At 39.8% G+C, this 25435-nt stretch overlaps 1 protein-coding gene across 11 annotated transcripts in view; it reads left to right on the top strand.

Moving 5' to 3' along the window:
- Positions 1-21738, top strand: part of RAPGEF6 (Rap guanine nucleotide exchange factor 6) — a 243169-nt gene extending 221431 nt beyond the window's left edge. For 5 of the 11 annotated variants that reach the window (XM_021085403.1, XM_005661629.3, XM_021085404.1 and 2 more), the window contains 6 exons: positions 2671-2862; positions 5570-5704; positions 11645-11873; positions 13858-14360; positions 16997-17311; positions 17968-21738. In XM_021085403.1, the coding sequence (XP_020941062.1) occupies positions 2671-2862; positions 5570-5704; positions 11645-11873; positions 13858-14360; positions 16997-17311; positions 17968-17993 (1400 nt within the window). In that variant the 3' untranslated portion in view covers positions 17994-21738. Of the gene's footprint in view, positions 1-2670; positions 2863-5569; positions 5705-8788; positions 9271-11644; positions 11874-13857; positions 14361-16996; positions 17312-17967 lie in introns of those variants that run through there. The other 6 variants (XM_021085410.1, XM_021085408.1, XM_021085405.1 and 3 more) reach the window with 5 other exon arrangements.

The raw sequence follows: 25435 nt of genomic DNA, 5'->3' as shown, positions 1-25435 counted from the left end.
GAGGGGTACCCTGTTCCTAATTAATGGGAAATTGTAGTCATCATTGACCCTGAGATCGATAAAAGGTATAGCATTCACATAGTAATAGAAAAAGTGTCAGTAGAATAGAAAAGATAAAGTGGAAATACAACCAAGTATTGATGTAATAATTCAGATATCACAGTGACTTTTAAAATAGAGGATAATGCTGGAACTAGAGATTCTCATACTAAGTGAAGACAGAAAGAAATGCAAATACCATATGATAGCACTTACGTGGAATCTAAAATATGGCACAGATGAACCTATCTGCAGAACAGAAACAGACTCATGGACATGGAGAGCAGACTTGTGGTTGCCAAGTGGGAGGGAGAGGAGTGGGATGGACTGGGAGTTTGGGGTTAGTAAATGCAAACTATTACATATAGCATGGATAAGCAGTGAGGTCCTGCTGTATGGCACAGGGAACTATATCCAGTCACTTGTGATGGAACATGATAGAAGATAATAGAAAAAGAATGTGTGTATATACACACACACATATATATATGTATACCTGGGTCACTTTGTGGTACAGCAGAAATTGACAACACTGTAAATCGATCATAATATAAAATTTTTTTTAATTGGGTAATGAACCGTTCAGTTAATGTTGTTAAAAAAAACAGTGTCTTGGAGTTCCCATCATGGCGCAGCAGAAACGAATCTGATTAGGAACCATGAGGTTGTAGGTTTGATCCTGGGCCTCATTCAGTGGGTTAAGGTTCTGGCGTTGCCGTGAGCTGTGGTAGGTTGCAGACAGGGCTTGGATCTGACGTGGCTGTGGTGTAGGCCAGCAGCTGTAGCTCTGATTTCCCCCCATCCTGGGAACCTCCATATGCCATGGGTACAGCCCTAAAAAAGCAAAAAAAAAAAAACAAAAAAAAAAAACCCCGCAAAAAAAATAACAGTATCTTGAACATTTCTACCAATAGGAAAAGAAATGAGGTGTGATGGAAAGAACACCTACTAAAGGATGGAAGCAGAATTTGAGTCTCATTTTTACCATTAAAACATCCTAGGTGTGGTTCTCTTCCTTGTGGATCTCTTTTATTTTCCCCTTATATAAACCTTAAGCAAAGATTGATACTGTGTTTTGTCTCATATTCTTTCTGCATCACACCTATTAAATAAGGAGAAAGAAAGAAAAGTAACAGTTGTTGAGCACTCTCTCTATGCCAGCAACCGTGCTAAAGCACTATTATGCATATTGCCGTTTATCCCATGTAGCAATCTGTAAGGTTCCATTTTTGGGGTTGTATGCTAGTGAGATGTGGGATTTAGAAACGTGAATACAGGTGTTCCCGCTGTGGCTTGGCCTAAAGAGTCAAAAAAAAAAAAAAAAAAGAAAAGAAAAGAAAGGATCTCTTAAGGGGCTGGACCAAAAGTTCCTGAGGATGAGTAAACATTAGCTGTGCCAAGAGACAAAAACAAGAAGTGCCTAAAGAAGAAGCAGGCCAGAGTTCCCATTGTGGCTCAGCTGGTTAAGGACCAGACATAGTGTCCATGAGGATGTGGGTTCAATCCCTGGCCCCACTTAGTGAGTTAAGGATCTGGCATTGCTGCAAGCTGCAGCATAGGTGGCAGAGGCAGCTCAATCCGGTGTTCCTGTGGTTGCAGCATAGGCCTGCAGCTGCATCTTGATTCAGCCCTTTGCCTGGGAACTTCTACATGCTGCAAATATGGCCCAATAAAAAAGTAAAAGAAAAAAGAAGACACAGGCCAACACCACCAAAGCCATGAGTGCACATGCTGAGACTGTAGGCTCTCACGAGAGACCTTTGGTATCTGGAGGTCAAGCCCAGATTCCAAAGGGCAGCAGCTGCAAGTTCAATTGACTTAGGGAAATGTGCTCATTCCTGCATCAACAAGGGACTCAGATTCTGCTGGCTAAAGGCCAGAGCTCAGCTCAAATCAAGGCACAGGCTGTAGCTGCCATTCTCTCTCTGGCTCCCAGAGATGGCCTAAGCACCCATGAAGGATTCCTCCGTCTGCTTATGTGAAGACAACAGGACTGGTGTGACCCTTGGGATGTTGCCCATATGGGGCTGGTATCATCCTGTGTTATTTGTACAAATAAGCCTGTGGCAGGATCTGTCTCACACACATACACGCAAAAATGCTCTAGATGAGATGTTGGCCTTTAGGTTCAGATGGAGCTAATTAAACCCATTTATCTAAATTTAAGGAGTAAAATAAACTAAATTCTACAAAATTTTTAAAGGTAACACTTTATAATACTAACATGAAATTATTGTTAGGAAAATTAATCTTTTTGTGTTAAAAAATAAGTGGTTATGGAGTTCCCGTGATGGCTCAGCAGGTTAAGAACCCAACATAGTGTCTTTGAGGATACAGGTTCAATTCCTGGCCTCTCTCAGTGGGTTAAGGATCTGACCTTGCCACAAGCTGCAGAGTAGGTTGCAGATGCGGCTCGGATCCATCATTGCCATGGCTATGGCATAGGCTGGCAGCTGCAGCTCTGATTCAGTCCCTGGCCTGGGAACTTCCATATGCCATGGGAGTGACCGTAAAAAGGAAAAAATAATAATAGGTGGTTTTAATGAACTGTGTATTATTGTCAGTGCTCAGTAATAATCTTGCCTTTAATAAGTGCAGAATTATGTATTTCTTACTACTCTCTTCTATTAGTGACCAAGAATTTAAATGAGAAAAGATATGTCAAATCATCAGAAATGTCTCCAGTGCCTATGAGGTCAGCTGGCCAAACAGCTAGAGCCCATTTGCATCAGCCTCACAGAGTAAGCCAGGTGCTTCAGGTGCCAGCTGTTAATTTGCACCCCATCAGGAAGAAGGGACAAGCAAAAGATTCTGCTATGTTGAGTGAGTATTCACAATTAATATTTCATTCATTTATCTGAAATTTCTGGGGGAGTTAGATTGGAAAATAAGTACAAATGTAAATACTTTGGAGTTCAGCTGTTGTAGTTTATGTAATCATCACTCATGAATCAAAAAATGTTTCATTTTGCCTATAGGTATTTTGATGACAGCATATGTATTTTAAATGTCGACGCTGGAATTCCTATAATCATGTTAACTAGAAACTTAACAGCAGTATTTTAGGTACTCAGAGTTTACTTCATTCAGTGGTGCATTTACTCAGTTATCTAATGGAAATGCCACCTATGACAATGGAGTTACTTAAATTTCTAAAAACAACTGTGTGTTGGTTTTTCTTAAATGACCACTTCTGAAAACCTAGTTAGGAAACAGGCAATGAGTATAAAGTCTAAAAGATGTAAACCATGCTTTTTTTCCTCTGTTGGGCCATGTAAACATTATCCCAGTTACTTTTACTCATTTTAACAGCATCACTATTTTAGCTTTCAGATGGGAAGCCAGTTTAGATGTGCTTCCTAGCGTTGTTATTTAGCCTATGCATCACACATATATATTCAGTAGAACCTTGGAACTTTGATTTTGTTTTGAGATCCAAAGTTGAATAATAAATGTCCCTTCTTTTGGCAGCTTTTCAGTGATACATGCACTCACATAAACTTCGATACATACTGACATATACTGTTCACTATTATGCCAGGAGTATGTATGGAACATATAAAAGAACAAAAGAGAGGGAGAGCTTTTAGAATAGTCAGGTAAGGTGGTGCTTTAGAAAAGACTTTTTGAAGATAATACCCAAGCAGAAGCTTAAAGGTTGATGAGGAAGGAGGTAATTAGGCAGAAATTCCCAAGAAGTTGCTTTAGGCAGAGGAAGAATTTAATATCTGCAAGGAGCTGTAGGCAGTTTGCTGCCTCTGCATACAAAGCTACAGGTAGAGTGTTGAGAGACATAGCATAGTGTTTAAAGTTAACACTTAGCACTTACTGAATGAATGCTGGACATAGTTATTACATGCTTTGCTATACACACACATACCTATATATTCCATTTAATCTTGAAATAACCCTACAAGATAGATAGTACTGTCATTCTACAGAGGAGCCATAGAAAGTCTGTGTAACTTAATACCAGGGGGAGAGTTGAGCCCAGGTTAACTGGCTCAAAATCTTTTTTTTTTTTTTTTTTTTTTTTTTTTTTTTAAATGGCTGCACCCACAGCATATGGAAGTTCCCAGGCCAGGGATTGACTCCGATCCACAGATGTAACAACACTTTATCCTTTAACCCACTGTGCTGGGCAGGGGGTTGAATCTGCACTTCTGCAGCGATCCAAGCCACTGCAGTTGGATTCTTAACCCACTGCGCCAAGGCAGGAACTCCTCAGAATCCTTACTTTTAACAGTGTATTAAGCCTCCTGGGATGAAGAGACATGAAGTCATAGATATGCCAAAATTATAATATGACTGGCTGGAGGAAAGTTGTTCATAGCTAGCTATCCAAGCAATTTGAGCAAGGCAAGGTTATGGTCCAGTTTATGTTGGAAGAGGTCTGTAGGAGGAAGGACCGCGAGACTGGAGATAGGGAGCCCGAGTGGAAAGCCAATGGAGCAACAAGAGGTTTCCCCAGAGCCTGATCTGGTTTGGTGACTGGAGATGAAGAGTGAATTGGATGCAAAATGGGTGTATTTGATAAATTTGGTGGTAGGAGTGAAAAACAGGACAGGTCTAGCTCTGGTTTCTTACTTGGATGTCATCACTTGAGAGGCAGTTTGTACCAGGTAGCCCTTGTCCCTCCTGCTGTAATATGACTGTTATTTATGTGAGAGATACATATATAAATTGCACTTAACTAAGAGTAGTATGAGTATACTGTGATTGAAATTATTTTCAGTGTCAAAAGGCTGCTTGTTACTATGTTAAATACTCATCAAAGTTGGGCTTACTTTGCTGGTTGAAAACAGTGTCAATACCTCTTGGACATTTCTTAGGGAAGATGTATATAAAAATAGCAGTGTATTTGAAACCATTGCTAAGTTTGACCTGTGCTAAAAAGGGGCCAGCTGTTGGACAAGCATGATGATAGAACTTTGCAGGAATGTTTCCAGTGGGCTCCATACTATTTTTCTATAAATTCATGATTCTTTCTGTTGTCTACTTCTCTCCTGTAGTGTGAATTTAGTGCTCTTGAAAAGGGCTGGAGTGGCAGCCCTGCAGCCTCTTCTGTATACCCACAGCACAGATGCACCACAGGTAGTGACAGTGCCAACATCCCTACACTGCCCCTGCCACATGCCTCGCCCTGACTTGGAGAGGCCACCTCTAGAGGGGAGGGAAGAGTTTGAATCCATGCCTTCTCTGTTTTAAGACTTCCAACAAGTGTGTCAATTGTGGGGGATGGGACACTATACTCAGACTGTTTAATCAATATCCCTTATGCCACAAAACAAACAAGAAAGAGCTATTATAATCTGGTCTGTGCTGAGCGGTTGAATTTGAACGAATAACCTAGAGGTGAGAATCTCTGTATGCCATCACCCAGTCATCTAGTCCCTGTTTGTCATTTACACATTTCAGTTGACTACACTAGCCATTATGCATCATGGCTTTAGTTATGTAGTAATTGAGGAAACTACAGACATTTTAATTGTGAAGTGATGCTTATTTGCTTCTTTGATTTTATTTTTAGGTACAGGTTTACCTCAGAAAGTTCTGGTAACAACCGAAGAAATAAATGGTAAGAAACATACAGAAGATACTATTTCTGTGGCATCATCCTTACATTCTAGTCCTCCCGCGTCTCCTCAAGGTTCCCCTCGCAAAGGTAAGAAAAATAGTTTAAGCTAGTTCTTTTTATACCATACAGTACTCTGTTGGACATATTTTGCCTTATGATAATAACAGAAAGTGTGAAGAAAAGTGTAACTCCTAATACTTTTTGAATTTTCATGTTTTAGACTTGAGTTATTGGGATGGTTTCCAGGTATTATGCATTATGGAGCTTAAACTACTGCAGAGTGTGGTCCTTCTTTGATAGAGGGCAGGTATAGATACAGATGAAGGCAGAAGTCACAGTTGTTTCAGTCTATGCAGATTCTTGATGTTGTTATTCAAAGTATCGATTAATTTAAACAATTCTATAGAGTATTTGAAAATAAGAATTTCTATAAGGATTTTTTTTTAGAAGTTCCCAATTCTGGCTCGACAGAAACGAATCCGGTAAGTATCCATGAGAATGTGGAGTTTGATCCCTGGCCTTGTTTATTGGGTCAGGGATCCAGCATTGCCATGAGCTGTGATGTAGGTTGCAGACTCGGCTTGGATCTCATGTTACTATGGCTGTGGTGTAGGCTGGCAGCTGTAACTCCAATTCAACCCCAAGTTTGGAAACTTCCGTATGCCTGGGTGCAGCCCTTAAAAGCAGAAAAAAAAAAAAAAAAGAAAAAATGAAACTTTTTAACTACAAGATTTAGGAAACAAAACAAATATTTAGGATGATATGTTCCTGTCTTTAATAATGGAGTATTACCTTTTTATTAATTAGGATTTAAAACAACCTTTATCCCATTGTGGATTTTTACATTTATACTTACATAGAGCCTGTTGAGTTAAAAAAATATATATATGAAATTTCTCTTGCTTATTTACATACATTTTCATAATTCAGACTGAAGTTTTTCCTTTTATGACTACGTAGGTGGTGTGTGAAAGAGGTCATTTCATGTCAGCTCCAAATGTAGCATTCTCAGTGATGTGTGTTTCTTCCCTTGGCCACCTCAAGTTCTTTGTGTACCGTGGTGAAAAAGGCTACTTAGTCTTGTCATTGTCTTCACAGATGTAAAAAAAAAATTATTTATCTGTAAATAATCACAGTACAGAATGGTATGTGGTCAGGGAAGACAAGCCTATGAATTCTTGCAGGAAAGAGGAACTTCCACAGCTTTCCTCGGCTCCTGTATTCTAAGTTTCATCTCACTTTTGAGGGTTCTTTTTTCTTTTTTTTTCTCACCACCAGTGTGGTACAGTGATGTCAGACCTTAGCTTGAGTCCTTACTCTGTCCCCCGTGATAGTTGTATTACCACAAACAACTGATTCTTAAGGTTAGGTTTCCTATCTGTACGTTGGGAAAGAGACCACTTATCTTAGGGGCCTTATTACTTCAGGATTAAATGAAATAATATCTATAACTCCTCTAATACCTGGTGAGTGTTCAGTAAATTGGAGTTTCTCCTCTTTTTGCCTGTTGCCATTTCAGAGCAGTATAGCTCCATCCCTGACCCCCTTCACATAGCAGAGACTAGCTTGAATTTTCATTCAAATTTTACCAAGAAAAGCTTTGTAAAAATCAAATAGGACATATGAACAGTATACTTAATAGATTGTTTATGAAACACAGGTTTCGGTTCCTGTTGTATATATATAGTTTATGTATGACCTGGGAGGGCACGCAGATCTCCTCCTCTTTACTGTGTGTGTATCCTGTCCAGAGTATCTCTGATCAGATCCCGAGGGATGGTGCTGAGAACACTGCAGATTCACGAAGACGGTCCAGGTCAGCACTGCCCATGTGCTCTTAATGCTCTTTCAGGAACACTTATACCCTCCACTCCTTTTAGAGGCTGTTCAGAGGCCCTGTTATAGACAGTTCTTTAACCAGGAAGCTAATTGATTTGGATTTGTTGTTTTATGCCTGAATGTGAATTGTGGGAAATGGTATTAGGAACAGGAATTTCCCCTATGCTCTTATTCCCAACAGAAATCCATTTTAACCACTGGAACAAAGAAGCCTGCTCTCTGTTGTGTCTTTCAGTGTGGGGTCACAAAGTGACCTGATGTTTATAAATTTGTGAGCCTGTCACAGTCATGGTTAGAATCCTTAGAAATCTGAAGAAATTCTTTTCTTCAAAACTAAGTCCAGTTATGTCCATAGACAGTTTTTTACCAGTGATCTGTGATTGAACAAAAATGTCATTAGAGTTCCCACTGTGGCATAGTAGATTAAGGATCGACAGTGTCACGGTTGCAGAATAGGTTGTAGGTGCAGCTCAGATTTGATCCCTGAGCTCATGCCTCAGGCATGGTAAAAGAAAAGAAGGAAGAAGAAGAAACCTGTGTTTATGTTTTTTAAAAGAATTTAAACAAGGAGTTCCCCGTTGTGGCGCAGTAGTTAACACATCTGATTAGGAACATGAGGTTACAGGTTCGATCCCTGGTCTTGCTCAGTGGATTAAGGATCTGGCGTTGCCGTGAGCTGTGGTGTAGGTTGCAGACGCAGCTCAGATCCCACTTTGCTGTGGCTCTGGCGTAGGCCAGCGGCTATGGCTCCGATTCAACCCCTAGCCTGGGAACATCCATATGCCGCAGGAGCGGCCCAAGAAATGGCAAAAAGACAAAAAAAAAAAAAAAAAAAAAAAAAAATTTAAGCAAGAAAGAACTTGAAAAGTAAAACGTCAACAGGCCTTAACCTTGGAGAGGAAATAGGATTAGAATTATGCTTTATAAATACATCTATAGTGTATACTATTTATATGTCCTGTCTGATTTTTGCTAAGTTTTTTCTTAGTAGAACCTGCCTGAAAATTCTAGACGTAGTTACTTTTGAGAAATAATTCTGGTTATCTGATACTCTTTTCATATTTTGGCTTATGATAGTACCAGGTTGACTTACTTTCAGCAATTTTTTGTAACTAGTTTATACCAATCAAGGTAACCTTTCTCCTGTGTTCTGTCTTATTTATGCGGTATAGTAGAGTCTCCATGCATTTAAAAATGTTGCTAGATTTCAATTTTTAAGATAATTGTCAAGATGCTAGAATTTTTTAATAGTAAAATGTTATATAAACCAGGCTAATTGTGATTAATTGGAAAAAATTGACTGTGACAGGGTTTTTGCATCTCTCCCTCCAGTTGGCAGTATCATATCTGATCACAGCATCCTGCTGCACCTCTCAGGGTCTTCCTCATCCCCTCCCCGTGAGTCCAGCACCAAGATCAGTGGCCAGAGCTGCCCCGGAATAGGTGGGGTTTACTTGCAAAAGAAAATCCTTCAGATTACCAGGAGCACAGCCAAAAGAACAGACAGGACCGAGAAGGCCACTGAGGAGAATAGAGACAGGACAAGTTGTGAGAACACAGCCAGAAAAAGAATGACATCCCCGTTTAGAAGATTTAGGGAAAGAACTCTTTCAAGGGAGAGACTAGCCAACAGCAAAAAAGAGGACGCAGATCACAATCAAGCTACAGAAAGCTGTGAGAAAGTGAAGGATGTTGGAAGCAACATCAAAGATGAGAAAGGGAGTGACATCTTCAATTCAAATAGCCGAGGCAACAGTAACACTTTAAACTGCTTCTTTACGCGATTCAAGTCTAAAAGAAGGAAGACACTTTGATGAAGTTCCTTATTTAATTTTAGTGTTAAATTTGTTTTCACTTATTAATGTAAATGTAGCTTAAATTAAGTTCTTTGTCAAATAAGGCTTAGGCAGACAACTTACTAAAATACTATTTATGAACATTTTATGATGAGTATTACAGGTCCTCCAGCAACAAAGTGCATATTTCATTTAAAGTGCCTTATTTGTACGTGTGTTATTTTGCTAATGTTAGTAAACATTATACTCTTGTTTTCTGTAGTTGGCTTTATTTCCTACTGGTAGCAGTTGGGTCTGTGAGTATAACATGGAGAGGAGGCTTTTTAGGAACCAGTGTTTACTTTTACATTAAAACCCTCAGTAACCATCTGATTAGAATTTTTGCCTGAGATAATTGTGTTGCTCTCTTATTCCTTCAGCTGCTCTACAAGCTAGAGGGGAAAAAAAGTGTTTGGAAGGCAAGAAATTGTATCTCGTCCACATATACTTTTTTTATCATCTACTGTATACTCTGGTCTGAGAAGGAGGAGATAGTCTAACATAGCAGGTTGAGAAACATCTGGGAAACCCGTTAAAAAATACGGTTACTGGAGTTCCCATTGTGGCTCAGCGGTTAATGAACCCAACTAGCATCCATGAGGACACGGGTTCAATCCCTGGCCTTGCTCAGTGGGTTGGGGATCTGGCATTGCCATGAGCTGTGGTGTAGATCACAGATGCAGCTTGGATCCTTGGTTGCTGTAGCTGTGGTGTAAGCCAGCAGCTACAGCTCCGTTTCCACCCCAGCCTGGGAACCTCCATATGCCACAGGTGCAGCCCTAAAAAAAAGACCAAAAAAAAGAAAGAAAGAAAAAAGGTTACTGTGTCCCACTGAAGACCTTGTAAATTTGATTTGCTAAGAATATATGTTTTAATAAGCATTCCAGGTGATTCTTGGCAGTAATTATACTTGAAAAATAACCGATCTAACAGACAAAGAGTTGAAACAGTCTTTTAAAAGAGTAAAGCAAGTCTATCCCCTAAGATAAAGAAACAATGACTTTTTCATTTGAGGAAGATTTTCTTTTTTTAGTTTACTTACCACATCCATTTTCTTGATCCTCTTGAAAATTGACCAATCAGTGCATGAAGGGCACTGAGAAATAACAGTAATCCCAAGATCAGAGAACTAAGGAGTCAAGAAACTGGTATGTCTTGACTTGTCCTGTGCTTGGCACAAAAGCCAAATACAGGTAACAGAATTTCTGAGTTTTAATTTTTCTTTTTGAAATAGTTAATGAAACGTTCCTGTTCTTTTTTTTTTTTTTTTTTTTTTCTTTAACGACTTGAGTCATATGCAAGTATAAAGTCTGTAGTTCTTCTTGGGATTTCTAGGGCTGGAAGATAATTTTGCTTCTTTGAACCTACTTCTTGCTGGGATTACTGCAGCACTTTCTTTTATTTCTAAACAAAAGAAGTTTGGTTACTTTTCTAACAGTTGCTAAAGCAGACAGTCGTGTACATTTAACCATCATGCTGCAGACATGTATTTTTGGATCCTTCCACTTTATTCCAGCTCTACCCCTTCATTCCAGGGAATGCTGAAGAAAATCTCTCTAGCTATATCTGCTCTGCAGTAAATCGTGGAACAATTTCAAATGAATAGATGCTGGGGTTTTTTTTCATGACATATTCTTGTAAATCTGTCAGTTCAACTGTTTAATATTCTGCTATATGGGTGAGGGAAAACGAAACTAGGTAAAAGAGTAAGTCCAAATCTAAAACAATTTATTTTTAAAAAGTATTAGAACAGCAGCTTTCACCTTGGGTCAAAGCAACTCTTCTTAGGTGACATAAGCAGAATATCTGGGGTAAGTATATGTAGTTTGAAAATATAAAATATGGTTCTTTCCCTTGAGTCCTGACCCCACCCCCCTTACCTGCCCCCCTACCTCAAGGTAGTATTTTGGATCCTCAGGTCAGGCCATGAAATAGTTAATCAAAGGGGTGGTGACGTAGGGTTAAAAGGAAGTTGAGAAGTTCCAGATGTCTACTTTTTCATGTTTTGTATATACTTCATGACTTCTTGTTTTATTAAATGCTTATAGCTATGTGAGAGCCTTAAGCAGATTTATATTTGAACTAGTTTTCTCAGTCAAAATGGCTTTTGACATTCCATTTCTTGAATTTGGAATTTGATTGGTGCAGTTCGGGTAGGTAGGTGAATGGATATGTAAGGGAACTTGTATAGAAAATTGTCATCATTGCATCTACGTAGAAGGATGTTTACAGTGATACTCAGCTTGTGTTTTGTTCTTTTTCTATTTTTCTCTGTTCTCTCCCTAACCACATACCCCCTCCCCACTCCTGTTCCCTTGTTTTGTAGTTTGATCAGTTGTCTTCTCTCATTCAGGTTATACACTCATTCCATCAGCTAAATCTGACAACTTGTCTGACTCCAGCCATAGTGAGATTTCGTCACGGTCCAGCATTGTGAGCAACTGTTCTGTCGACTCCATGTCTGCAGCCCTACAGGATGAACGGTGTTCCTCCCAGGCTGTTGCAGCCCCTGCCCCCAGCGGAGCTTCGGAAAAGGCAGAGCACTCCTCAGGGAGAGGAGACCATAGCCAGCTTGGCCCTGGGTAAGCATACTTGCCTCTGTTCACATCACAAAACCCAAGCTGAGTGACTGCTGCACATAGTTCTCCCTGATTGGACTTTAGGCTGACCCAGCCCCCACATGGGGTAATGAAAGAGCATGGGAACCAAGCATGTATTCTCTATACTGAATATGCAGATAAGTATTGTTTGGAAAGATGTATGAGTGCTCTTTTTGTAAGTGTTACTGAATTCAAAACTTCTAGCGTCATCAGTGTGAGCTGCTCTTAGTCGTAGTTCTTGGATTCTGGCTGTAAGGTTAAGAGATTCCTCAGAAGGAGTGTGTCCTGGGAAGTATCCTCAGTGTTATACACATTGCAGACAGATTGGAAGAGGAGGACTAGTCCTGGATCCTTCCTCTTTCAAACTGTGGTTTTGGGAGTAAGAATTATCAGATAGCAAAAGTCAGTTTTTTAAAAAAAATGTTAATTCTAAATTTCTATTTAGAATCAAACCAAATGGAAGTCTTCAGAAAGCTCTGACAAGGTTGATTCTAAACTGATATTGTTAAAACTGGTATACTTGAATGTGAAAATTTTAAGAAATCATAAGAGTATTATCATCATATTTGTAAAGGTTCTTAACTATGATTCAGCAGAACAAGAGTCGGCAGACTTTTCTAGTGTTAAGTAAGTATTCAGGCGATAAGGTCCCTGTTGCAACTGTTCACCCCTGCTGCTGTGGCACCAAAATAGCTTTAGCCAATTTGTAAAGAAAAATGGGCATGTTGTTTCCTAATAATACTACAAAAACAGAGGGCTTGAATTGGAATTGCCCTTGAGCCCTAGTTTGTTGATTCCTGCTCTCTCGTCTGTACTGTGAAACAAAGATTCACATATGGACCCAGCTAGTATCCATGAGAATGTGGGTCCGATCCCTGGCCTTGCTCAGTGCGTTAAGAACACAGCGTTGCCGTCAGCCGTGGTGTAGGTGGCAGACGCAGCTTGTATCCTATGTTGGCTGTGGCTGTGGCATAAGCAGGCAGCTGTAGCTCCACTTCGACCTCTAGCCTGGGAACTTATATATGCTGCAGGTGCCGCCCTACAAAGCAAAAAAAGATTCACAACCCTTTGGTAAGGGTGCGCAGGAAAAGGCCCTTAAATTTAAAGGAGTAAATACTGAAATTCTTGCTGTGGTACAGTAAGGATCATGGTGACTCTGCAGAGCTGGGACATAGGTTCAATCCCCAGCCCAGCACAGTGGGTTAAAGCATGTGGCATTGCCACAACTGTGGTGTAGGCAGGTCGCACTTGGGGCTTGGATCTGATCCCTGACCCAGGGATCTCCATGTGGCAGGGCAGCCAAAGTGGGGGAGGGGGAGAGTAATTGCTTTAGACTTTGCAGGCTGTATGTGATCTCTGTCTCAAAATCTTTGGAATATTTTGTTCCATTTTGTTTGAACCCTTTAAAATGTAAAAACTATGTTTTGCTTGGGGCCGTATAAAAATAAACTGATGGGTGGATTTGGCACATGAACCTAAGTGTGAGAACCCCTGCTAAAATTCATATAGTTCATTTAGCAGTAGGTGATTGGGGAAGCCGCTATTTACTTGATACCATACAAGGCTAATCTTGGAAACACACTGAAAAATAAAACATGGGCCTGTAATCGAGAACTCTTAATTCTGTATGCATAGAGAGAAGCTAGCAATCATGTTGACCAGGAATTAAAATGTACACTTAATTTTATTTCAGACCTCATCTTTCATAACAATTCAAGAAAACTTCTGAGGAAAGCTTGCTGATTATTTGAGGTTTTTATTGTATGCTTCTAGCTAAGTATTAACTTTAATGCCAGTAGAAGTTCAGTGATGATTGATAATAGTGTCCTTTTTTTTCACAAGGTTTTGTGGGCACTAACACTCATTGTGGTGCACATTCTATAGTCTCTTGTGGTCATTGATACTTGGAGTGCATAGAAGAAAGTTTTCCATCAAATGACTTCTAATTGTGTATCTCCAATTTTAGGTGGACACTCTCAAAGCCATCTCTAATCAAGAGCTTAGCTGTCTCATCTTCTATGAGCAATGAAGAGATTTCTCATGAGCATATCATTATAGAAGCAGCCGATAGTGGTCGTGGAAGTTGGACTTCCTGTTCAAGCAGCTCCCATGATAATTTCCAAAGCCTTCCAAACCCAAAAGGCTGGGATTTTTTGAACTCTTATCGACACACCCATTTGGATGGTCCCATAGCCGAAGTTGAACCCACTGACTTTGAGCCCTATTCCTGTCCTAAAGGCTGCTCTCGAACTTGTGGTCAGTGTAAAGGAAGCCCAGAGACTAATCAGATGAGACAGAGTTGGGCTTCCTCTAGCTCTCTGTCTGACACATACGAGCCAAATTATGGGACAGTTAAACGGAGAGTATTGGAAAACACTCCAGCTGAGTCGTCTGAGGGCTTGGACCACAAGGATGCCGTTGACCCAGTTTATAAAACTGTTACTTCAAGTACAGAAAAGGGCTTGATTGGTAAGTTGTATGTTCCTTGTCATATCTGTGTCATTTAGAATTTAAGTGATTAAAAATGGTGTTGGGATACCTTGGCCCAGAATTTTATTCTTGAAAAAAAATCCCTTCTCCAATCTCTTTCCTCCCTCCACAAACAAATTACTTTCAAGTTAATGATTTCTCAAGGGGTTTGGGGTAGATATTCAAGCCTATTAAAACAAAAAGCCCGGAGCTCCCATCGTGGCTCAGCAGGTTATGAACCTGATGGTATCCATGGGGTTGCGGGTTTGATCCCTGGCCTTGCTCAGTGGATTAAGGATCCGGCATTATCGTGAGCTGTGGTATAAGTTGAAGACACGGCTCAGATTCCAGCGTTGCTGTCGTGTAGACCGGCAGCTGCAGCTCTGATTTGACTCTTAGCCTGGGAACTTCCATGTGCTGCAGGTTCGGCCCTAAAAAGCCAAAAAAAAAAGAAAAAGAAAAAAACAGAAAACGAAAAGGCTGTCATGAATGTAATTTAATTGGGGAGTAAGGTTTATATGTCCTGTTTTTTGAGGTCTTTTTATTTTCATTGAGGAAATACTCCATTGCTATGCAATAATAATAAAGGGGTTATGATGTTTCCCACCTCATAAATTGTTTGGATCCCACTTGCTGTGTATATATGGTAGAAACTTTACATCTGATACTTCTTTTAGGTGTAATACAAGTGAGAAAAAAATGTGGTAAGGAAGTCCAAAACATTTTATTATACACTCTTGGTGCACAGCATGGGTGTACCAGCTCTGTTTCTGGATTCCGTTCTAACCATGCACAACTTTCTTGGTGTATTCTTTTTGTATTTGGCTATCAAATAGGTTTTTTTTTCCCTTTCTTTCTTGAGTTATATAAGTGCTTAGGTGGAATGACTGTATTTTGGATTAGTATTATCATATCAGCTCTTAATTCTATGCCATATTCATGAAGTCAATTTAGATTACGAAAATGTGAAAATGTGAAAGATGTGCTTTCTATAGTGCATTTTTTACTTGTCAAATTTCATTATAGATCAGGGTTTTTAGTTCATTCTTTTCCAAGGTTTTTTATTAAAGCCTTTTAGGTAAACACTGTAAGATATCTATAAGTGTGTGTGTGCGCACATGCACACACAATATAAATATCCATTAGAGAAAACAGATTTAAAATTTCTCTGTTCATTTCTAGATGACTCTTGGGAAAAAAAAATCACTTAATTTTTTTTTGGCCACAAAGCATGTAGAAGTTCCTGGGCCAAGGGCTGAACCTAAGCCACAGCAGTGACAGCACTGTATCCTTAATCTGCTGAGCCACCAGGGAACTCCGCATTCTTCATTCTTGTCTTATTTCTCTTGACAACCTTTCCATCCTCTCCCACTCCATTCTCCTCAGATAGGAATGGAAATCCTTTCTAACCTTGATACTACATGATGCAAATTTTACTGAAAGAGCTGTAGAAATTTCAAAATAAACAAACTTGATTCTCTAAAGGGAGAACTTAATGACCTTTTTAAATTTCTTCTTTTCATCTTGAATATAGATAGTGTTTGTGTTTTAAAAGTTACTTACAGGAGTTCCCGTCGTGGCGCAGTGGTTAATGAATCTGACTAGGAACCGTGAGGTTGCGAGTTCAATCCCTGGCCTTTCTCAGTGGGTTAAGGATGCAGCGTTGCCGTGAGCTGTGGTCACTGACAAGGCTCGGATTCCGTATTGCTGTGGTTTTGGCGTCGGCCAGTGGCTATAGCTCTGATTAGACCCCTAGCCTGGGAACCTCCATATGCCACGGGAGCAGCTCTAAAAAAAAAAAAAAAAAAAGTTACTTACATGATCAAGACATTTGTCCTGTGAACCTATGGCTTGGTCTTAATTTCATGGTACTTCCTCTTTAACCTGTTTACGTTGCCTTTTGAAGCTGTGCCTTAGAGCCACTGCTTACAAACATATGGAAAAGGATAGTCAGTCACCATTATTTTTAATGTCCATGGAAAATCAGAGAAACTTAAGTTGTATTTCCTAAGAGTATGTTTTTCTTCTTCACTTAATCACAGAAGTAAAGTTAGAAATAAGTTCCGTGAAGGAATTAGTTCCTTTCTAAAGTTTTATGCCAGCACTAACAACTTAGCTCCCGAGGAGTGTCATGAGACAGTGGTTCATGTCTCAGAGAGAGGGTAAGACAGGCCTTAACTAGAGGGCCTCCACAACAATTCTGTGAAAATCCTCCCATTTAATAGAGGATAGATGTTCAGGGTGAATCCTTAAATGTTTCTCAGTCACTCACTTTTGTGGCTGGTACTCTTTGAGGACTTTGTCACACACTCCTGTCCTGTGAGGGCTGACCTGTGAAAGGAAACTCGTCATCAGTGTGTCATCTTCAACTGCCTCATTCTGTTTAATGTTCATAAAACCTAGTGTGATTTATATATTTTTAAAACATGTTTAAGTGTCAAGTTTATTAAGCTTATTTAAAACGTCTTTAACATGCTGTCATCATGTTCAAATATATTCATTTTGTCGGTTTTTAAGTTCTGTTTGGTCATTGTAATGTGTTGGTATGGGGTTTTTTTTGTTTTGTTTTTTTTTGTTTGTTTTTTTCATTTCTCATGTTTCTCATTAACATTTCCGTTGCTTGTTTTTCATGCCAGTGTACTGTGTCACCTCACCCAAGAAGGAGGATAGGTATAGGGAGCCTCCTCCGACTCCTCCGGGATACATGGGGATTTCTTTAGCGGACCTAAAGGAAGGACCCCACCTACACCTAAAACCTCCAGATTATAGCGTGGCAGTGCAGAGGTCAAAGATGATGCATCACAGCCTCTCTAGACTGCCACCAGCTTCTCTCAGTAGCATCCCGGTGGCCTGTGTTCCATCGAAGATTGTAACTCAGCCTCAAAGGCATAATATGCAGCCGTCTCATCCTAAACTAGCAGATGTGACTGACGCAGATAGCGAAGCAGATGGTATGTTGACAGACTACTTAATGGCTCTTAAATGAATTGCTGAACACGTTGAATGGTCCTTACCCTGGTATTTTATGTAATCGAGAATGTCTTCTTTAAATGCCTCAGAACTGTTAATAGAAAGGGATTCCCAAATATGGTGGTCTGTTTTTTTGAATAAAGAGGGCAGGCTGAGCCCAGAACCCTTCTTTTGGCTCAAATGGAGTGTCCTTGTATTTGGTAGATAGTTGAGTGTACTGGGATAATCTTGAGAGGAGGCACTTGACTTTAGTGGAGTTGTGTTTTACCTTAACACATGGACACTTGAAACTCCAAGTGTCAAAATGCCAAATTTTCTGAAATTGTGCAGTTTGATAGAGTTCCTCTTATTAGCAAAACTCTTGACTGCCTTTGCAGCTTTGGCACTAAATGAGTTTTATCCTCTTAAACAGTCTCGTAATAAAGTGGTTAGAAATCACTTCTGAAATTCCAGTTTATTGTCAACCTTCAATGTGATCGGAACTCAGAAATGTCATTACAGTAAAATCAGTACCTTGATGGGATGTTTGAGAGGATTTCTTTGTTAACATCAGCTGATTTTCTAAATAGATGACTAGATTATTAGTTGATTTTTCATGAATATGCTGACCTCCCACATGTGTTTTTATTATTTGCAGAAAATGAACAGGTGTCAGCAGTCTAGCCTTTGAGTGACCCACTTGAAGTCTACTGAAAGTCACAGAGGAAGAAGTGGGCAGGAACCATCTCGTGATTCCGCAGCCCGCCAACAAACAAACAGCTCTGTTGCTGCTGCTGCTGCTGCTGCTGCTGCTGCTGCTGCTACTGCTGCTAACCCAGAGGTTTCGTTCCCTGCGCTCTGGGCAGTGAGATAGCCCTGAGTCATGCTTCCTTTCATTTAATCCCTGCAGATGCATAGTTTGCTCAGCTGTGGATTTCGTGCCTGGATACCAGTCTTTGGTTTGTACACCAGACCTGCCTTGGGACCACAGTTACTGGAACAAATTCAAACTCGAGTCCTCACCATATATATCACTATAGATTTTCCTTTAACACATTATTTTTAAGATAATAGTAGTAGTGGTATTTTCAAGCCATAGCTTGGGTTAACAGACAAATTCAGAATGTCTGCCAATACCAAGGATATTTTTACGTATTTGAAAACTAACTTATTATTTGAAGTTTTGTGGTATTGTTTATATTTGGGAACTCTTGTTAACTAATGTTCATGTTTGAGGCCATAAAACTGTCTCTTATCTGACCAAACAGAAGTCATCTTTACAGGATGATGTTTGGGATGTAACAGTCTGTAGCGCCAGTGAAAAATGTAGGGTCTCAGTTTGAGTGGAACAGGACTCCCTTTGCTGTTGAGGTGTTAGGAAGGAAAATACTGCCATCTGCTGGTCCAGATTTGGAAAGCCAAGTGAAACTGCCACAGGGTATCTTACCAGTTCTTCAGGAAAGGGAAGGGGTATGATGGGGTAAGTAGCAACCCTAAATTCCAAACAATGAAACTTTTATCTTACATAACATTTGTGCCAGTTCTTTCTAAAGTCAAAGTCATGCTGTTATGTAACTGTAAGTATAAACCCAGTAAATAGAGAATGAGTTCTAGATAGTTCTACTCTGTAGAAACCCATAACTAAAATTTTTCACAACTCAAATACAGAGTTCTTTTTTTAAAGTGTTAGCATTAGTGGTATAATCAGGAAGATCAGTTTCACTTTATGCAGTGTTATGCAACTTCCCACCCCACCCCTACCACCATTTCCCAGCACAAGCCTGTTTTCAGTCTTGATAAACCCTGTAGCTCCAGGTTACCTTCAGGTAAAGTTCACTAGCCCACCGGAGTATATCACTGGTTGAAAATTTTGTGGGTGAAAGAGGAACTAGAATTATGGAAACGATTATCTCTTGGTTCTCACTTTAGCCTTTGAGAGAAAGGAAATAAATATTCAGTTGGGCATGGCATTCTTTTTAAGTATTTAATTAAAATCTCAGTGATTGTTTACTGGGTGAGGTAGACTTTCCATGTTTAAAAAAAAAAAAAAAATGAAGTATAGGAGCTCTCTGGGGGCCTAGCAGGTTCAGGATCCAGTGTTGTCCTTTGCTGTGGCTCTGGTTACTGCTGTGGTGCAGGTTCTGTCCCTGGCCTGGGAACTTCATGCCACAAGCATGCTACTACCGTTCTCCCGCCCCCCGCAAAAAAATAAAAATAAAATAAGTATAATGGGTTTTCTATATCTCAAGTTTAAATATTTTCTTTTTTTTAATATAAAGGCAAGTGAAAGTTTAATAAACTTCTGTAACTACCAAAAAAAAAAGCCAAAGCCATTAATGTGCACTACCCAGATCAACTTGGAGCCAAAATTAGAGCCAAAATGGGTTTACTTCTGAGTGGTTGTCCATATATGAATTTGTAGGATTAGTTGGCTTATGACTTCCTTTTGTAGAGTTTGTTTGCATTTTTTCCTGTTTCTTCCCTCTGTTACCCTCCTGTTCCCTTTATTTCAGAATCATAAATCAGTTACATGTGATATGACAGTACTCCATCTTTTCTGGCAAAGTGACTTATTCATTTTAGGAAAAATAGCATATCTGAAAAATTCCTATGGGCAAAAAAATAAATAAATCTGAAACTTCAGCCTTAGAGGTTAATAAGCCCAGGTGTTTTTGAATGAGGCTAGTTGGCTCCATAGCTTTCTTGGACCATTGGAATGGAAAGTAACCTGGATCAAAAGTCCTGGTTTGAGTTCTCTCATGGCACAGTGGGTTAAGGATCCGGTGTCACTGCAGTGGCTTGGGTCACTGCTGTGGTGAAGGTTCACTCCCTGGCCTGGGAACTTCCACAGGCTGAGGGTATGGCCCAAAAATTCCTGCTTTGAAAGTCACACTGTGATGGGTGACCTATAAACAGTGGTCCTTTGATCATAAACTTTTCTTTCACAGATTTACACAATATTATTTTCATGTCCAGAATAAAACAAAGACAGTGAAAGATATTTTTGCTATAACCATCTTTTTATCAGGTTTGAGTATTTATTCTCACCATTTTATATCCATTACCCTCAGAAAAATGTGCTGTTTGCACGATGTCTTTTTTTAGAGGTCTTTCAAATCTGATGGGCACCTTCCCCATCGTCGTCCTTGATATTATCGATAATATCTTGCACAAAGAGTCAGAGGCTTGTGGTTTTGGACTTGCATCTTGTAACTGCCTTTGTTTCCTCTAGCTTGAACTGTGAGCGTTTGGATCAGCTGATCACATTGATCAGGAACTAAAAGCCAAATGCTTTGTGTGTATCTCTTAAACATCGTGGAGTTTTGATTTTATATTTTAATTTAGGGTACATTCCTGCCTTTCTCTTAGTTTGTCACGTGACTGGGACAAGAGAAGCCTTAGCCTGTACTTGCTCCAATTCTAAATCCCCATTTGTTTTTGTTTTTATTTTGTAAATTTATAACTGTAATTAAGAGAGTAATGCCCTCATTCGCACCACAACTCTGAATCTGCCAGAACTATTGAAGCAGTAAATCCTCACTGCAAACTTTTGCCAAATGATAAGTTTCAACGAAACAATCTCTTCATAATGAAAGATTTGGAGAATTAGTGAGTCCAGTATATACTTCCATAAAAGTTTATTGTAATTAATAAATTCTTACTTTCTCTGATTACTTTCAGTATGATGTTTGGGGAGAAAAAGCCTTTAAATGGATTTTCATGAAGGTGATAAGCCGCTTTGTCATTATCTGCATAACCACCGTGTGAGTCTCTCCCAGGCTGGAACTGTGACAGTAATCAAGGGGAGTTACCAGAACAAACCTAATTTTGATAGCGTGGTTCTCTCCCCTTCAAAAGAAGAGGAGAAACAGTTTCCTTGTATATTTAAAACTGTAATTGTCATCCTGATATACTCTAAGTTTCTAAAAAAAACGTGATATTAAAGTAGATGTATTCCTTTCACATCACCGTAAAGGCTGGAGCAAAGGGATAAATCTTCAAAAATGTGTCACAATACTTTTTCAAATTTAAACTTGAACCCCAGTTCATCTCTCATTTCTGTTGTGCTTATTAAAGGTTTCTTTACTTTTGATACACAGTATGCAGTTGTACTTGATCTTTTAAAATTGAAACGTGAGCTTATCAGCAAAAGACAAAAACAAAACTGCACAGTCATCATAATCAAATAGCAATTATACTGCACAATTCAGTGATTGTAAAGCATCCTGTAACAAGTAATGTTTGTCTCCTATTTTTTGATACCTCTTAAACTTATGTCTTTTAGAAAGACAGTGCCTCTGTATGCTTTTTGTATTTTTATTGAGTGTAAATATTTGTTATATTTTTGGTTAAGAGAATGTAAAAGTACCATTTATTATCATATATACTACTACATTGGTGGAATCAATAAAGAGTCTAATTAACCTTCTCTGCACTTTATTGATAATGTGTGGGAGCAGATAAAGTAATTACACCCAGTTACTCAAGAGGGCCTGTCTGGGACCTGCGTTGGCATGAAGGCATTTTTTTAAAAGTCTCCAGAGAAAGTGAAATTGTCAGTTATGGTCGATGTTATGGTATGTGTGAAACACCCAGCTATTCAGTTTCTTGAAAGCGTGTTTGATTGCAAACCAAGAATCAGCGGCTTAAACCCCATTGGAGCTCTTTTTTATAACAAAAGTCTGCTGGCAGACTCTAGGACTAGTACAGGGATTCTGATATTTATGCCTCGGAGCATCACCACAGTGTTTCAAGAAGGAAGAGTTTGAGGGTAAAGGCGCAAATGTGTATCCTTTTTATTAGCAGAACAACAGCTTTTCTAGAACTCCACTTGCGTAATTCTGCTTACCTCCCACTAGTCGAAACTGTCATGTGGTCAGTGACTGCAAAGAAACCTGGGAAATGAACTTTTTTTTTTTTTTTTTTTGCTTTTTAGGGCCGCAGCCACGGCATCGCCAGATTCTGAACCCACTGAGTGAGGCCAGGGATCAAACCTGCAACCTCATGGTTCCTAGTCAGATTCGTTTTTGCCATGCCACAACAGGAACTCCTGGGAAATGAACTTTTATAGCTAAAACAACTGATAGCCTCAAATAAAAGTGGGATTATTTTATTTCTTTTTTAGGTCTGCAGCATATGGAAATTCCCAAGGTAGAGACTGCAGCCGCCCACCTGGATGCCACAGCTGCAGCCACGCTGGATCCGACCCACACCTTCAAGCTACACCACCACAGCTCATGGCAATACTGGATCCTTAACCCACTGAATGAGGCCAGGGATCGAACCAGTATCCTTGTAGAAAGTGTCGTGACTGCTGAGCCACAACGGGAACTCCAAAAGTGGGATTCTTTTTAGTGAAGAAGGAAGGAATGGGTATTAAATGGGCACTGGCTGGGTCTATCACAGGAAGCCTGTTGCCCATTCCTTTAGGAAATACATTGTATGTAAATGGGGCAGCTTCTTTCCTGGGTTCAGGATTTCCTAGGACACTGGCAAAGAAGGAGGGAATTCTGTTTTAGTATTCCTTTGTAAAATCTCCCCATCACTCCTCTGCACCCAGAGAATGTTACTAGCCTGATATAAGGCTTCTGCCTTCTCCCAGTCCACCACCCCCCCTACACACACACGTGCACACATACACACGGATCCTGCAGGGGCCATGCCTTCCCCTGACCGTCCCTCCACCATTACTAGTTTATGCCTTTATTTTGAAAATAGTAAACACAAGTCTAGTAAGCTGAATAATAGGTACCCAAAAATAGCAATCTCTAATTCCTGGAGCTTTAAAGATTACCATACAGGAGAAAAGGGTCTTTGAGGATGTAATTAAGTTAAACATTCTGAGATGAGGTGATTCCTTTGACCTGTCTGGTTAGGACTACACACATCACAAGTGTCCTTGAAGAGACAGAAGATAACACACGGGAGAAAACAGTGGGAAGCCGATAGGGAATTAAAGCCGCCGGTGAAAGCATGCCAGCAGCCACTACAGACGAGGATACAGACAAGATTCTTCCTTCAAGCCTGCCGAGGAAGTGCCACTCACCAACACCTTGATTTTGGTCTTCTGGCTCCGCAGTTCCTGGCAGTGTGTTAACGGGAGTCCTGGGAAACGAATGCGTTTTTTGCCTGACTGTGGAGACCCAGAAGCTGCAATTAAATGCTGTAGTGGTCTGTACTACACCATAGGAGCCACCCCCCTCACTGCATCCAAAAAGCATTTGATAAAGATAAGAGTCGGTGGCCATTCCAGAGGCCGCCTCTGCAGAAGCCTGGTCAGCCTGTTCCAAGTGTTCACAGGACATTCCTCTGATCCTTGCCAAACTTGTTTTTCATTGTTCTCATTTTAGGCATTCTGGTGAGTATGTACTGGTGTCTTACTGTGGTTTTAATTTTAATTTTCATAACAACGAATAATGCTCAGCATGTTTTCAAATACTGGCCATTTGGATACTCTCTTTGTGAAGAATCTTTCTAGGTCTTTTGTTTTTTATTGTGAGAATATTGAAAAAAACTTGTTTTATCATGGCTTGTCTATCACAATCTTGCTCAATTCACTAATTCTAAGTTTTTAGATTCTTTTGCATAGTCTACTTTCTGGAATTTTTAGACAGTGAGCTGAGGTCATAGGGCTCACTTCTTATGTTCTCGAGGATTCCTGTCCTTCAGTATCAGTATCCAGGGTCATAAGTGGCATTGTTTATATATATCGTCTGCTTTTTTAGTTGCTTTAGGCAGGAAGGTAAAGTGCTAGTTGCTCCATCTTGAGCAGAAGCGTAAGTTCACATATAGAATTTTAATACAACTCTTGTAAGTAAATGAGAGCAAACACAACACTCTACGCCCTCCCCACCCCAGTAGTCAGTAAGGACATAGAAGATTGCAACAACACAACTAACACACTTAATCTCATGGACCTGTATAAAACACTGAATTAGCAACAACTGCAAAATATACATTACTTCTGGGCGATCCTGGAGCATTTATCCAAGTTGACTATATGTTAGGCCATAAAGGAACTATTAACAAATTTCAAAGAATTGAACTCATATAGACAAGGCTCTCTGCAGCAGATTTAAATGAAAAATTGGTAACAAAAATTTAAAAATTTGTAAGTTAAAGAATTCCTACCAGAGTTCCCACTGTGGCTCAGCAATAACTAAACCGAATAGTATATGTGAGGATCCGGGTTTAATCCCTGCCCTTGCTCAGCAGGTTAAGGATCCGGTGTTGCTGTGAGCTGTGGTGTAGGTTGCAGATGTGGTTTAGACCCGCTGTGGCTGTGGCTGGCAGCTCTGATTAGATCCCTAACCTGGGAAGTTACATGTGCGGCCCTAAAATGCAAAAAAAAAAAAAAAAAAAAAAAAAAATTCCAGTAACCCAGTGGAAAGCAGAAATTATTTTGAACTGAATGAAAATGTAGATAAGAATGTCGGAACCTTTTGGTTGTTTATTAAAGTTGTACTTGACGGGAAATTGTATAGCCTTAAGTGCATGTGTTAGAAAAGTAGAAAGGATAAGCTATGAGATCCTGCTGTGTAGCACTGGGAACTGTATCTGGTCACTTATGATGGAACATGATAATGTGAGAAAAAGAATGTATGTATGTTCATGTGACTGGGTCCCCTTTCTGTACAGTAGAAAATTGACATAACACTGTAAACCAGCTATAATGGGAAAAAAATAAAAATCACTAAAAAGCAGAAAGGCTGAAAATGAGTTAGCTAAACATTCTTCTCAAGAAACCAGAATAATAAATAGCAAAATAAATTTAAATACATGGAATTAAAAAGGGAGGGCTGCCTAACAAAGCAGTAAGTTCTCTTGAAAGACTAATAAGGAGTTCCTGCTGTGACACAACAGGATTGGCGGCATCTCTGCAGCTCCAGGTCATGGGTTCCGTCCCCAGACGAGCACAGTGATTTGAAGAAGCCAGTGTTGCTACAGCTGCAGTGTGGGTCACGCCTGCAGCTCAGATCTGATCCCTGGCCCAGCTCAGATCTGATCCCTGGCCCAGGAACTCCTTGTGCCACAGGATGGCCAAAAAAGAAAAAAAAAAATGTTGAGTCTGTCATTTGAAAGCCTTTCCACAAAGAAAACTTAAGTCCTGGATGGCTCTATCTGCA

The sequence above is a fragment of the Sus scrofa genome, chromosome 2, assembly GCF_000003025.6.
Source record: "Sus scrofa isolate TJ Tabasco breed Duroc chromosome 2, Sscrofa11.1, whole genome shotgun sequence".
Lineage (NCBI taxonomy): Eukaryota > Metazoa > Chordata > Mammalia > Artiodactyla > Suidae > Sus > Sus scrofa.
Note: the sequence above shows the minus strand (reverse complement) of the source record. Positions and strands in the feature narration are given on the sequence as shown.